The 15,709-nt window shown below is 44.8% G+C and overlaps 1 protein-coding gene across 6 annotated transcripts in view; it reads left to right on the top strand.

Annotated features, from left to right (window-relative positions):
• Positions 1–15,709, top strand: part of tsc2 (TSC complex subunit 2) — a 37,119-nt gene that overhangs the window by 8,356 nt on the left and 13,054 nt on the right. For 4 of the 6 annotated variants that reach the window (XR_003832987.1, XR_003832986.1, XM_029442585.1 and 1 more), the window contains exons 16-34: positions 12–167; positions 256–375; positions 637–759; positions 867–973; positions 1,065–1,230; positions 1,835–1,957; positions 2,083–2,217; positions 2,344–2,533; positions 2,677–2,770; positions 2,851–2,953; positions 4,018–4,112; positions 6,407–6,547; positions 9,408–9,569; positions 9,694–9,852; positions 10,214–10,326; positions 10,968–11,210; positions 11,738–11,986; positions 14,161–14,315; positions 14,486–15,099. Coding sequence is in view for 4 of the 6 variants with exons in the window: in XM_029442585.1 (XP_029298445.1) it covers positions 12–167; positions 256–375; positions 637–759; positions 867–973; positions 1,065–1,230; positions 1,835–1,957; positions 2,083–2,217; positions 2,344–2,533; positions 2,677–2,770; positions 2,851–2,953; positions 4,018–4,112; positions 6,407–6,547; positions 9,408–9,569; positions 9,694–9,852; positions 10,214–10,326; positions 10,968–11,210; positions 11,738–11,986; positions 14,161–14,315; positions 14,486–15,099 (3,248 nt within the window). In the remaining 2 variants the exon portion in view is untranslated. Of the gene's footprint in view, positions 1–11; positions 168–255; positions 376–636; positions 760–866; positions 974–1,064; positions 1,231–1,834; positions 1,958–2,082; positions 2,218–2,343; positions 2,534–2,676; positions 2,771–2,850; positions 2,954–4,017; positions 4,113–6,406; positions 6,548–9,407; positions 9,570–9,693; positions 9,853–10,213; positions 10,327–10,967; positions 11,211–11,737; positions 11,987–12,641; positions 12,732–14,160; positions 14,316–14,485; positions 15,100–15,709 lie in introns of all 6 variants that reach the window. The other 2 variants (XM_029442601.1, XM_029442591.1) reach the window with 2 other exon arrangements.

Genomic DNA, 15,709 nt, shown 5'->3' with positions numbered 1-15,709 from the left:
ACTTGTTCCAGGACGAGTTGATAGAAATGGTGGTAATCCCCCAGCTGAGTTGGATCGCTGAAGACCGGGACCTGGCAGTCCGAAAACAGGCCACCCAGCTGCTGGTGGACCTCGCTGAGGGCTGCAACACGCACCACTTCACCAGCCTGCTGGACATCATTGAGCGGGTACACACACACACACACACTTTTAACCTCATGAGTTCATTTTGTTCTGTCCATCCACATTGTTTTCAGCGTTGTTTTCCCTGTGCAGGTGGCCAGTCGCTCTCTGGTGTGTTCAGGGCCCCTGGAGGTTTCTGAGAGAGACCCCACAGCAGAGTCACCTATGGAGGACGTCAGGACAGCTATACTTGGCCTGCTGGAAATCCTGCAGGTACACACACCTGAGGGCTGGATTCACATAAATTGAGCATCCTTAAGATTGATGTTAAGAAGTTATTTCAAAAGAAATTTGAAGCGTAGCAGACAATAAATATCTTAACTATTGATTCGTATCAACTTTCCCTGAGTTTTATCTTTTAACCAAAGACAATCAAGTAAAACAAATGCACTGAAAACATTTTTCCAAGTTGTTATTTTCCAATGAGGTTTTTGTGGATCTGGTTATTATCCTCCATCTTTTCTCTCCTGGCAGAGCAAGCTTTACAGCCTACCAGCCGGTCACGCTAGTCGCGTGTATGAGTTGCTTATCAGCCACCTGCAGCTTCACTACAAGAACAAATACTGTTCAGCTATCGCTTCCAGTATTAGACTACAGGTAGGGGGGTACCTTTCTTTCTGTGAATATTTGTGTATCTCTTACTGTATTTGTAAAATACATGCAAGTTTACTTCTTGTTCTTTTAACTTTCATTCTCTCCTTCAGGTGTTTGCCTTCTTCCTGATGATGCGAGTGGACGCTCTTCACCGTCTCGGAGTCCCCAACAAAGACGGGGCCATGAGGTTCAGCCCTTACTGCTACTGTGACACAGGGTGAGGACGCACACAGATCTGACCTGCATCTGTTTTGCTCATTATAATCCAGTCAACTAAATATCAACGTGACTGTTAATTGTTGTTTCAGGGATCCAGAGAAGCGTGTCAGTGAAAAGAAGCCTGCAGGTTCAACTTCTCCTCCTGCTGGCAGCCCCGCTCCCCTCACTGCTCCTTCTGCTTCAACAGCCTCGATGCGCTCAGCCTACCTGCCCTACGCACCGGCCTTCAGTGTCCTCCTGCAGGGCCTCAAGATGGTAAACACTAATTATTGTATCCAACTCACAGATGGGTGGCATGCATGGAGTATATTGTCTGTTAAAGAGTGCTGCTGGGATGATGTCTTCTTGTAGGCCAACCTGTGAGTTAGAATCGCACTGGTTCCCTCTACAAAGTAACAATGAGATGCTTTCCATTGGCTTTATGAAACTTTTTGTTCCGCAAGATTAGCTTCACAAATTAATTTTTTTTGATTTTTGGAGCATAAATGTGATCGGCAGAAGTAATAAGCCAACGTTAGGCTACAAATAAAATAGACCACTGTCGCATGACTTCACGTCACCACCACTAAGCTAAAGGCCTCGGCGACATGACGTTTAATGTCCCCGACAACCTCTGTAGTCGTAATTAGCCACTTGTTAGCAACTGCCTTCTTTTAATATACGTGAAAGCCTCAAAAGTCACAAGCGGGGTCTTCACTGACGTGTTTATGTCGTAGAACAAAAGTTAAACCGGAAGTACATAAATGCTAACTAATGTCCCGGTTTTCGGACTCGACCCTGCAGCGCTTTATTTCTTGTGTAAAGAGTGTCACTAATGCTAATTTTAAGATGTCAGACATGGTTTCTTTTTCTCTTGTAGGAGACCGATTGGAAGGTGCTGAAGCTGGTTCTGGACAAGCTGCCGTGGACGCTGCAGTACAAAGTGCTGCTGCTCACGTCCCCGTGCAGCTTGGACCAGCTCTGTTCTACACTCTGCTGCATGGTAGCGCAAACACAGACACACGCATGCAAATCTTTACTTACAAGCCTGTACACATGTGAATTTGCTTGTGGTGCACATGACCAAATGTCACTATACGCTCATTTGTTTTGTCTGCGTGCTCGTAGGTGACAGATCGGCTGATCTCGGAGCGCTTGAAGAAGACCCCAGAGGGGTTTTCTCGCACTGATGTTCAGCTGGCGGTGGTTCCTGTCCTCACAGCGATCACCTCCTACCATAACTACCTGGAGCAGTTGAGACAGGTACAAACGATAAGCCGTAGAAAGCAATCAACAACATCGCCAACAGGTTTCTATGATGTTCTGAAGACACGGAGGAAGTTATTTCCCAGCTGTAATGACATTAGTTCATTTATTTCCCCTCTACAGAGAGAACTGGTTCAGTGCCTCGAGACCGGCCTCATTTACCGCTGTGCCAAGCAGTGTGTGGTGGCGCTTACAATGTGCACGGTGGAGATGCCTGACATCATGATCAAGCTCCTCCCCGCGCTTATCGTCAAGCTCACACACATCTCTGCGACTGTTGCCATGGCATCACCTATGCTCGAGTTCCTCTCCAGTGAGCACCAAAAGCTTTTCTGAAAACTTCTTCAGTGTTTTGTTTTTTTAAAGTTTCTTTACCATTGTTGGATGTTCAAGGCCAGTTCGTCACAACAAGGTTTTCTGTGACTGAAGTGTTGTTTCTTCTGTTCTGTTTCACAGCGCTGGTGCGCCTGCCCCATCTGTATGCCAACTTTGTAGCGGAGCAATATGTCAGCGTGTTTGCCATCTCTCTCCCCTACACTAACCCTTCTAAGTAAGTGTTCACATACACACAAAAGCACGTATTCTCAAAGGCGCAGACGCACTCTGACCTGTTTCTTCCATTCCTGTCAGGTTCAACCAGTACATCGTGTCTCTTGCCCACCATGTGATTGCCATGTGGTTCATACGCTGCAGACTCCCCTTCCGCAAGGACTTTGTTCAGTACATCACAAAGGTGTGTGCAGCTTCATCTTCCTACCTTTTTATGACAGAAAATACAACACCAGACGCATATCCTTGTGCATATGCATTTATAAAATAATACTTCACATTTAAGGAATTGTTTTTTTTGTTATATGCAGCAACCTTTCTCCCCCAATCCTGTAAATAAAGCAGTCGAGGCATCTTTCAGTTCCTAAAATAATTAAAAGGATTAGTTACATTTTTTTGGAAATATGCTAATTTGCAAAGTTTATACCTTCTGTGTGTGTGTGTGTGTGTGTGTGTGTGTGTGTGTGTGTGTGTGTGTGTGTGTGTGTGTGTGTGTGTGTGTGTGTGTGTGTGTGTGAAGCTACACCCAGCAGGCAGTTAGCTTAGCTTAGCTTAAGATAAAGATAAAGACTGGACCCATGAGTCTTGTCAAAAAGAGGTTGTCAGGCAACCAGCAGAGTTTACAAAAAGTCCTTGTGCCCTGGCACATAAACCGTTATACAAAACTACGACTTTTATTACCTTTATAACATTTACCACTAATGTTAACGGGGCTGTAGTCCGTGTAACGTTACGTTAGTTTGTTTATTGGACTAAATCCAAAGTGGCACAAACTAGAAAACGACCCAAATATTCGTCTCATCTTCCCGGTGGTGGCGCTGCCAGGAGAGCAGCCCGCCGGAGGAGGGGAGAGGTCGACAGCCTCCTCTGTCTGACGGAGCCCCAGTGATCAGCTAGAGAGACTTGAGCTCAGCCAGAATAAGCCCCAGTGCCATCAGTCACAGCGGGCTGCTGGACCGGTGTAATATTTACCAGCGAGTCAGGCAGCTGTACTTCTTCTCCCTCTGTCCTGAGGCCAGACTGGAGCTACAGTGACTCACTATCACCTCCTAGAGGAACAAGTGGTATTACAAGACTGGACAGAGCGGAACTGTCAGTTAGCATGCTAATAGCTAGCAGTAGAGATCTCTGCAGCACACAGACGTCTTTGATATAACGTCAACACTGTTACCTTTTATTGAACCTTTAACTACATATGAGTTTTGCATCTCTATATCTTTACATTCACACCTTCGTCTGTGTCTCCAGGGTTTGCGTTCCAACGCCCTGCTGCCATTTGATGACGGTCACGAACAAAGTTCATTTCGTGCCCGAAGCACCAGCCTCAATGAAAGGCCCAAGAGGTAAAGCATAGGTACACACACACAGTTGCTCACGTACAAACCTGCAGCACCAAACACGGCCCATGTGGCCATTGTTGTGTAAGAAGGTTGGGGTTGCCAAGGTAACAGGGGACTCAGCATGCCTGTGGTGTGATGGTTGCTTCGACTCCGCTCAGGTTGCCACGGGTTGATCATTGGTTCATTTTATTTATCATTTATGCTTTTTACATTTAGAAATATGTTCTTTTTCTGCCACAGTTTGTTTTTTATTCAAAATTCACTCGTATTATTGACACACAGGGGATGGACAAAATAACACGAACAGCTGTATAATATAATGTAATCAGAGGTGTGTGTGTCTGTGTGTGTGTGTGTGCGTGTGTGTGTGTGTTGAGGTGGATTGCGTTATATTGTCCAGATGTTTGTGTTGCTGTGTCCACCACCTGTATCAAAGTACATGCAGAGCGAAGGCACGGGGTAAAGAATCTGTTCTCTTTCTCCTGCTTTCACATCTCACCATCTGACTTTTGTTCATGACCACAGTAAATGTAAATGTACACAAAGAGAAATACACACTTTCTCTTTCACACAGAGGTGTAAAGAAGCTTTTCTCAGCAAGGCGTCATTCTCATCTGTACATAGCGTGAATGTTTGTCGGTTTGTCCGTGTCTTTCTCGCCCCAACAACCAGCGATTTTTAAAGTAACTCATTACAACACGGTCAAAGGTGGTCGCAGAGAGAAGGAGGGGACTGAGCAGAAGTACTAGCTGGGCTGTGTAACGGATGTGAAAATAGGATTCAGCCATTTTCTTATTGTTTGCGTGTTTCAGCGTGGACGGATATCTCTACGGAAATGACCTATGACGAAAAGACACTAGTGTGAATGCACGTCTTTCTCACATGAAAGCAGTGTTTAAAAAAACAAATAGAAAAAGTAGTCCCCTCGTTTCACCAATATTTCCTCAAATACCCCAAATCCGAATGAACTATAAAATACATGACAGCATGAGACCCGACTACACTCTGGGTGGACAGTTCCCTAAAGAATCTATTGCTCTGCTTTCCCATATACCGTCTTATTTTTTGGCTTTTTTGCCCAGACATTAATTGTAGCTTTTTAATTAAATCCATTCTCCTCCTCTGTTGTGTATTGTTTTAGGAAATAGTGGGCTCAGCGTCTTTTTATATGTCTTTTTCCCCAAGTCCCCTTAATCTTGGGTCGCCCACACCTAATGGTTTATTTAATTAAAAAAACAAAAACTCCTAACACTCTTGCAATCAATCACACTCCCCGTTACAGCTTTTCATAGCATCAGTTTCTACTGATCCACCATATAAACCCACTTTCAGTGTTCTATATTTGTTATCATTCATCCAGCGATCCTTGTGCTGCTCATTGCCTGCTGTTGGGTTGGAGGGCTGCATGTTAGAGTTTAATATCCAGCCTCTTCGATACGATGAGGTTGTAAATGTAAGGTTTTCAAAACCCTTGATTACCTTTTTAAATCTATTAAAATACCAATAAGTACAATGATTAGTGTCTTCAGACTTGCTGTTCTCCAACCCTCAGGTGTAACCCAGCATTTCATTTTCAGAAGTTTCTTCCTCTGTTTTAACTTCCATCATGTCAGGCCTGTGCTGAGTCCATCCCTACTACTTCTCCTGTACTAGTCCTTGGCTTCATTATGTACCTGCTGTGTGAAATGATGTTTATTTTGTTGCTCTCCAGAATACTTTCTGTGTGTATTTTCTTTGCTGACTAGCAGAAGCAGTTCGACCCTCTGCTGTAGCTCGTCTGTTTCCTTTTTTAGTTGATGTTTACCCTGTTTTTTTTTAATCTTCTTTTTCTTACTCCGCTCTCCTGTGATCTGATTCATGGTGTTCACTGCTGTTAATTTTCACCTTGTTTTGTTTTTCTTTCAATTCTTCATTTGACCCCCCCCCCTCCCCTGCCTCCTGCGATCGGGTGCTGTGTTGTGGTTTTTGGGGGGGTGGTCGTGTCACCCTGGATCCTTCCTACATTGCTCCTGGCCCCTCCCTTCTCATGTGCCCTTTGACCTTTGTGGCCCCCTCCTCTGTTTCTGTTTCTTACCCTCCCCCCCTCCCCTCCCCGCGTGGCGTGCTCTGGTGCTCGGGTGACTGTTCCTGCTGTCCCCTGATATACCTCCATATACCCCCCCCCCCCCGCCCCCCCGCACACTCCCAAACCACCACCACCCTCACGATGACCCACCCCCTTACTTCCCACTACCACCATATCGCCAACCTGGGTCCGTTCCCTTCGCCGTTCTCCATGGGTACTCATCACCGCCCAGTCTGCGGGCAGCAAAAGTGGCGAAGGCGGCAGCGGCGGTAGCCAATAGCAGCAGCTCTCCAGTTAAAGAGCTGAGGGACCTTTCTGCCATGGATGCTTTCCGCTCCCGCAGCATCAGTGTCTCGGAACACGCGGTTCGCAGGTTAGAGAAGAGCCTTCTGGGTAACCAAACAAAAAACAACAACAACAATCCAAACATTTGTTACTTCCTCCATGGGATGGTTGATGGGGGTGTAGGGTCATTGTCATGCGGGTCCGTTGGGCGGGCGTTGGGTGGTTGGTTGCCAGGGACACCTTGAGCGGGTGGTGCATGCTGGAGGAAGGTTTGTGTGTCGACCTTTTTGGTTTGTTTTGGGCTGCGATCATACACGTGCTGTTTTTTGATTCTGTCTTTATGATTTGATTTTGCATGCAGTGTTTGCAGAAGATACTGGGAAACATTTTCTGTTAGATGTGTTTAACACAGATTTAGCTTTTATTTCATTCAATTTTAATTTGTCTTTGACTCAGTTTTGTTTCTTTTGCTGGGTGTATTGCTGACTGGTTTTGATTGGCCTAACAACAAATGAATGGCAGGAGGGACTGGTGCAAAGCATGTGTATTCAAAGTGATCGGCTCTTATTCTGATTGACCACTCTGCCTCCCTTTGTCCTGGCGGGAGGGCACTTTCGCTTGCTCGGCCAGCGACGGGCACAACAGCTTTGTTTGCTTGCTTGACATATTTTGGTTTCGCTCCACTGACAAACATGCTGCTAAGACCATGGCAATCTCCTAGTGTGGGATTTTAAGACTAGTTGGGCTGATGTGAACTTTTAAATGTTTGATTACTGACTGAAATCATTCATACCACCACACACATATTCACACAAACACTCTGCCTGACTTCACACCTTTATGCTTGTCTCTGCTTGGCTGATTTACTCAAGTGACTGACAGACGATCTAACATTGCAGTTGTCAGACGTGGCTGCAGTGCCACCATATTAAACATGTCCTCCCCTCCTGCCCAACAGGTGGCAGCAAAAGCCCAGTACTTTGATGTTTGAAAGTACTGTGTTTATTTTAATTTCAGAGTGACACATGGCACTTCATCATACTAAACAACTGCAGTGTGGATCTGTTAAACCTGCTTCACCTGCTAAACGGCTGCATATCTGCTATTTACACTTTGTGTGTCTTGGATGGTAACACCTGAGTTGACTGAAGCCTGTTTTCTGGTGGACACTTGCTTCACGTCAGACGACATGACCATGTTTTAAGTTTTTAGACATCAGGGTTTTCATGAACTTTACTCTATCAAGAAATGTATAAGACATTTAGTTTTATTCTTCTTGATTTGCTGAGCTTGTGTTGTGCTCATTCATCCACACTTGACAGTTGTACTGCAGCTGCAATGAAAAAGCAAAGCATTGAATTCATATAAATGGCATAATAATAATATGCAGCTTTTGAATTTAGATTTGCATAAAGGCAATGAAATAAAGCATCGTGATGCACACTATGAGAAAGCAGTGAACGCAGCAGTCGTGAGCATTTCATGGTCATGTTGTTTGAAGTATTCGTCCACTAGAAATATAAGTGAAAAATGAATCGGTCAGTACAATGAAGGTAAGTGAAAAATGTGCGGAATAGTACTGATGTGATCTATATGCTAATATGCTCTGGGACTTGGTCTGAGTGAGAGATTTCTTCTTGTTACTTCTGACACAACTAATGAATCTGCATCTGTATAAAAATACTCCTTAAATCTCTCAGGTTTAGTCAGCTTCTCTTACAGTGTGGATATATGTCCATTTGAATGATAGTATGCAAAGTAGGAGTGTAAGAAAATATCTTTGTGACACTATTGATTCTCAAAAACACGAACACATTTTAATCAATAGTTTACATGCAAAGCTTTGTGTCACAGGCTGCTCAGGAAGTAGTGCTATGATGTTCAATGTAACAGAGTGATGAGTGCAAACGCAGATCCCACTGATTACATAACTACTCGGATTACTTTGAGTGAGTTCTTTATACTATAACAGTTTTCCTAAAATGAGATTTGCTTGCTTAGAGTATTGCAATATATTGAGTGGTAGCCACTGTCTCGTGATGCATATCGTATTGTTACATGAGATACATGAGATAGTTACAGCGCTGACACAAATAAAGATAAAACCATTTACCATGATAGATAAATGTTGCTAATGCGTTGTTCTTTCTATATTCTTACATAGTTTTCTGCCTTTTAATATTTGTTACTTTGTTTAACTTTGTAGTTTTTTTCTTTACGAGCCTGTGAGGCATAACGACAGTCCCTCACCGTGATGAACAGAGACTTCAGAGTGTCGTAAATTGCTCATTTTGAGAGTGTTTACTTCTGAGCAGCGAGCCAGAGTGGCCTTCAAGTACCTCTTAAACCCTGATTACGACTGATGTTAACATCTGTAAAGGTGCTTTTAACTTGATTTGCCCGTAGAGCACGCAGTAATGGTTGTTGTGATTACAGAGAGCTGCTGCTCACTTCACAGTGAACACTAATAATGAGATTTGGCTGCTGCGGAGACACATGCACTCAATCACAGCCTCTACCTGCTGCTTTCTCTGCAAGCCTGTGACTTTCTTAGTATCAAAACATGTTACATCACAGATCCCTTCTGCCTCTATACACAGCTTATACCTAGGCCACTTATACCATGTCCCAGGCCACTTATACCATATCAGAGTCTGTGTTTGTGTGCTTTAGAAAATGATCTGTTGGTGCATTTCCTTATATACACACGTGGATGCATGTGTGCATATAAATGCTTGTGTTGCATGTGGTGTTGAAAGAAACATTGGTGTTTTTGTGTGATTTGTGTGACCTTCTGCACCTCTCTCTGTGTCTGTATATCAGAACTTGCATGTCTCTCTGTGTGCACTGACTACATGTTCTAAAAGCTACCTGGAGCCTGCGCGTCTCCCTCTACCTCGTCTCCCCTTCTCGCTGTTGTTAAACCTTCTCTGCGTTTCCTCCTGTAGGATGCACACCTCAACCACCACCTGCAGTCTGGGCTCCGCCGATGAAAACGCTGTGACTCAGGCGGACGAGGGGATGAAGACTGTCCACCTGGAGCTCACAGAGACATGTCTGGACATGATGGCACGATATGTCTTTTCCAACTTCTCCGCCCTGCCCAAGAGGTGGGCATGGAGTTGTTTGTTTGTATCAGTGTGTTTGTATGGTGGCTGGCACTTCACAATGGTGAATGGCAAAAATTGTGAGCGGCTGTAGCAGTAATGAAATGTACCTCCTTTGTCCTCTTAGGTCTCCCATCGCAGAGTTCCTTTTAACGGGGGGTCGCAGTATGACCTGGCTGGTGGGCAACAAGCTGGTGACCATAACAACCAGTGGAGGGGTCAGAACGCAAGCGCTGCTGGGCCTGGACATGGCTGAACGGCTCGGAGGAGGAGGGGAAATGACGAGGTGAAGAACGCTCACACACACACTCTGCTATTTTTAGATGGATTGCCATGGAATTTGGTCCAGATGTTTATGTTCAGGATAAACTGTAATGAATTTGGTGATTCCCTGATTTTTCATCTAGCCATCATGAGGTCAACATTTCAATTTGTGTTCAAATACCTGCCTCAGCCGTACTTTATGTTTAGTGCTAAACAGCACATCTACTAAACATCCACATGTTAGCATTGTAATTGTGAGAACGTTAGCATCTAGCTCGTAGCACCTCTGTCCCTAAGTACAACCTCACAGAGCTGCTAGCATGGCTGTATCGTCTTAGTCTTCTTAGCTGCTTTGTACTCATCATGACTCTTACCTCCTGCAGGTCAGATCCATCACTCCACACCCGGATCACCAAAGAGGCTCCAGCCAAACTGGAGTCACAGACGAGCCAGCAGCACAACAGAGCCACACGCATACGGGTCCGCTCCATGTCAGGTAATACATATCCAGTGGCTTAGCTGGTAACACTTGGCCTCCCATAATACACCACCTTCTGTCGTTATGTCAGACAACGACTATGTTTTTGGTATTGAAGAGAACTTTCGAATTTCAATTTCTACGACTAAACAAACTTCGTTGCATAATAATTTAGATAATAATCTACAGTCTGAGGCATAATCAGGTGTCTTTATCATCCACAGACCTGCAGCCATGCTGTCTGTGTTATCTCATCGCTTTTTGACTGCAACCCACTCTGCCTCTAAAACACGTCATGTAACTGAACATTAGTGGCTTTATTTAATCATTATTCCATATTGAGTGCTTTCAAAGGAAAATGAGATGCAAAATGTCTTCTTGGCAAGTAATGTCTGTACTTTGTGTGCATTGGATTTTGTGTTGGTATAATAACTAGATCTGGCTGCCTGTGTGTATTTTAATGATGTCAATCTTTTTGGCGTTGTCAGTCTTAGTGTAAACTGTACATTGTGTGTCCTCATGCCAAGTCTGATGCTTAAATAAAGCTAAATGATGCAAAAGAAAATAATCTAAATGTCTTCTAGGATGAGCTTGGTGTTTCAAAAGGAGGAATATAGGGATGACAAATAATGATGATGATGACCTTCCTCTCATTCTAGGTGGCCACGCTCTACGTGCCGGTCCTGCTCAGAGTCTCAGTCCTCTGGTGTCCCCCTCTGAGAGCGAGTTAGCTGCTCCGCTCTCTCCCCCCTCTGTCTCCACGCTGGATGGTCTGGGTCCTCCCTCCTCCACCTCTGCAGCCCCGTCTGCTCCCCCGCCTCTCAAAGACAACCCCAGCCTGGCTGAGTTTGTCCCCATGCTCACGCAGGGCTGGGCAGAGATCTTCATACGGAGACCGTCTGGTATGCAAGCCGCACTTACGAACAGCAACAAATGAATGGATGTTGTTTTATAGAATTAATATCTTATTATTAACACAAGGCCATACCAGGTAATCGAACATGTGCTTTATGTAACACTACAAGAGAACATTTTCTGAAGCAAACCATGTGCTTTTATATTTATTCTTTGTACCTTTCAGGCCGTCCTTGGCTTTGTTGCTGGACAATGTGAACGTGCACTTGAAACAAGGCTGTGACTGTGAACATATAGTCTGCTTTATATTTTGAGATATTTTATATTTTTTAAGAGTTTTAAAAAAATGTATTTAAGAGCATCCTGTTAGGTTTGGAAACTTATCTTTGAAAAAAATTGATTTATCAGTGGGTGGATGTCTGAGCTTGAGATATGACAAAGAAACAAAGAACTTAATGTTCACTGTGATATACCGTCTATCTCCAGCACATTTCAAGTTTACTTTTCTGATGGTAATGTGTTTGCCAGCAGGAAAAAGATCTAAAGATGTCCGACGTGCTTTCTCTCGTCACAGGAAACACAAGCTGGCTGATGTGTCTGGAGAACCCACCCAGTCCCTTCTCCTCGGAGCTCGGCAACATGCCGCTGCAGGAGCTCTCCACTGTCCTCATGGCCATGGAGGGAGTGAAGGAGCCTCCTTCGCAGACGGCCAGCGCTCCCGCCAGCACCGCTGCTCCTGCACCAGCCCCCGTCTCCGAGCCGCTGACCCAAACACACGGCAGCGTCGGGGGGAAGGCAAACCTGATTCAGCGCTCAAACACCGGTGAGTAACAGTCTGAGGAGAGAAACGTCGATCAGAAGCTTTGTGTCTCTTCATCTTGCTGGTGTGTGTTGGTGGATGTAATTGATCAGTGCTGGTTATTAGTCTCAACATTTTTAGATCACAAAATTGTCATAGTGTTATCCGTGAAATAAACAGTCAGGATATTTTAGCTGCAGAACAGAAAATCCTAATGAATGTAATGTTACGCAATAACGCATCCTGTCCGCCTGACTGCCTATCTTATGTCCCGAGCTAAGTACTAAATTGCCTGTAAATACTTTATTTGAACCTGAAGATGATCAATACGCAAGCTTGGATTTGCTCAGGTCATTGATCATCAATGTTCTCTGCAGTGACATACTTTTTGTTTATCAGTCAAATGATGCCCAGTGTCCTTGTGCTTTTGTTCATTTTCTCTCCTCCTCTGGGGCTCGCCTGCCTCCCGTTATTCATCTTCACATCTTCTCTATTTACCTCATCAACCCATCTTTTTTTCTTCACTCCCGCTTTCAACTTTTCTTCTTTTCTCATTGCATTTGAAATTGTTTTCTTTGTTCTGATTGGTTTGTTTTCATGTTCTTTCATCCTCACCACCATGCTGGTTTGTGATTGGCTGCGGTGCGTTATGACCTGTCCTCTGGCGTCCGGCCTGTAGTGGGCGGCGCTCTCTGGTCTCTGGGTTCGGGCTCTGCCCCCCCAGGCCCTCCAGCCCCCGGCAGGTTGCACAGGAGCATTTCCTGGGCAGGTACCGTCCACCACATGTGTTCCCCCCCCCCCCCCCCCCCCCCCCCTCCCAGAAAACTCCTGGTGTAGTGTATTTCTTCTCACTTGCACAATCCAGTAGTCTGCCAGCACAAACTGAAAGTGACATTTGATCATTACACGACTTTCATTATATCCTCTTTACTGGAAGTATTAATGTTGGTCTTACTTGCTATTAACCCTGTGAGATCCAAAGTCCGCAATGTTGTTTTCCCAATAAAATGTTTTAAAGGCAACGGGAAATATGCTTATTCTCTTTTTGTCGACTATCAGATGAGAAGATTGATATCCTTCGCCTCTGCAAGAAAGCAAATAAATGTATTTCCCAAGATGTCGATGTATTCCTTTAATTGTAAGAGAGATATGATGTAGCAGGAGTTTCTCTGCCCATTGTGCAGCTCCCCTGCCTCCCTGTCACACATAACTCTTAAAACCTGTTGCTTTGTACTCAGAAATTGTGCAAGTGAAAGAATTCAGCATTTCTGCTTTACCCATCAGTCTCCTAGTAACACGGGAGGGTCCTCAACAAGAGATGCTGAAAACGTGCCTGCACTCGGACCAATCCCTCCAATGACACTTAAAAATGGATCATGATTTATTTCACTCTTTACGTGATTTGTTTTTCCTCCCTAATCATTTTCTCTAACTCTCTGCCACTGAAATATACTCCCAGGTTGAGCTTTTAACCTTTGACCCTCTTATGTTGTCAACAGGAAAGCCCAGACCTCATCCAACTAACACGCTCTTCCTTGCTTTACTGGTAGACCAGTAGGGCGATGAAGACATTTTCAGAGCTGCAGTTCTGAGGGCCAACACTCTAGTGTGAAAGAGACCCAAATGCGTCGGCTTTTTCTTCTTCTTCTTCTTTGAGTGTAGGGTTAGTGTTCGTTGGGAGATAAAGGACTTGGTCTGGGCTGCTGTTGCAGTAGCTGCAGTGTGTTTTGGGCCGCGATAACCAACGAACCCACCAAACGGATGCATGCATCTTAATGGAAGAAATCAAGTAGATGAGCCAGTGATGGATAAAAACTACTGCCTGCTGCATTGATCTGTCTTTGTCTCTGATCTCAGTGTTTGTAGGTCGGACTTAGTGTATGTCATGATCTCAATGTCTGTTCATGTGCACGCGTGTGTTCGCCTAACTGCCTCAGAGTTTGTTTGATCAATACACACATCTGATTACCATGATTGAGTTCACTCACTATGTTCCTGCCTGGAATTTAGATTTTTGAGAAAACGTGTGTGCGAAGTGTCAACATTGCTACTGACAGCTGTGATGAAGTTATTGATGTTTGTTGTGGAAGTCTTCTAACTAATGGTGTGTGAGAGGGGGTGGTGGTTACAACTGTTTGTGTGTGTGTATACATACACACACCTATAACCCACATGGTTGTTGCTGTGTCCTGCTGTAGACTCTGTGGTGGTGCTGGAGGAGGGTTCAGGGGTCCCCACAGCACACACCCCTGATTGGCTGGAGAGTGAAGAGTTTGAGCCAATGACCTCTGAACCCATCTTCATGTCTGCGGACAAGTTCACGAAGACCCCGCCGCCTGGAACGCTCAGCAGGGTAGGTAGCAGGTGCACTCTGTTTTTAATTCTGCAAACAAAACGTTGCATTCATCTTTTGCCGACATAAACCTACAGCCAGTAATCAGAAAACCATGTGTGCTACAGCATGGTAAACAAAACGGAATTATAAATGGTTTAACATCCACTCCTCTAATCTGTCTCCGTCAGTCCTCCTCAACCTCCAGTCAAGATGATGAAAAGTCAACGCTGGAGGAAGTGAGTGAGGGAGCCATTCCCATCGATCAGCCCACTATGGGGTCCTCCACCCCAGGCAGTCAGGGGCCTGAACTTCCCTTCCAGACCCACACTCAGTCCCAGGGTCATGGACTTAACAAGTCCAGCTCCTCTCCAGAGCTCCAAACCTTACCCGAAGCCTTCTCCAAGGCCGCCATGGAGTCCGAAACTACGCCAGGAGACGCATCGTGCCCCAAAGCAGCTTCAGACAGCAAGCCTCAGCCCCAACAGCCTCATTCTGAGAAGGAGAAGGAGAAGGTGGAGGGAAGCACAGGAGGGGACGCTAATGGACTGGGGGGTCAGAGTCAAGTTGGTGAAAGCCCAGGTGTAGTTTCATCTCAAAGTGGAGGAGCGAGGATGAGGTTGGAGTTTCCAGCAGCAGCTGCACAACCCGGCCCCATCTCCCCCAGCGGAGGACACCGACCCCGGGGTCACACCATCTCAGTGTCGGCCCCCTCCTCCAGGAGGGAGAGGAGGACAGAGAGAGACCTGTACCACAGTCGACCTGGACCCAGCAACACAGAAAAGATCTCTGGACTGAGCCCCAGGTAACACTTTGCTAAGCTCTGCTCTGATCGAAGGAAGCAGCCAGTGAAGAAAATTGTAATCATGTTTTACATCCCCGTGTTAAACATGGGGATTGTTTTAAGAGCTGTGACAAAGAGCTTGAAGCTTCGAAACTTCATGCATAACGTTGACATTGGAATTCTAAATCAAAACTCGAATGCTGAGCAGCATTTATTTGTGCATCTGTCTATTGTTTCTATAAACCTGGTATTTCTGCTCAGTTGCAGATACAGATTAGGCTGCACTAATATTATAGTATTATACTTTCCAGATGTGGCTGTGTAGGATTGTTTCTGAGCGTTGTAAAGTCCCAAACTCAAAATGTATTGAAAAAAGAATCAATGTAATAATTTCCAAAATTCACAACATGTTTTAACCAACAACATATTCTGCTTCCAACAATATTCTTTTGCCGTTTATCCTTTCAACAACAACAACATTTGTACTCAAGGCATGGTTTGCTCTCTCACAGAGGAGGCCTGCAGCAATCTAAAAGCACCATAAATTACATTTCTAAAACAACAGCTTCATTCAAAACCTCAATATAAGCTTTAAATGTAAAAAACATAATCACATTTAGATTGTTTGACA

This window comes from Cottoperca gobio, chromosome 1 (assembly GCF_900634415.1).
Source record: "Cottoperca gobio chromosome 1, fCotGob3.1, whole genome shotgun sequence".
NCBI lineage: Eukaryota > Metazoa > Chordata > Actinopteri > Perciformes > Bovichtidae > Cottoperca > Cottoperca gobio.
Note: the sequence above shows the minus strand (reverse complement) of the source record. Positions and strands in the feature narration are given on the sequence as shown.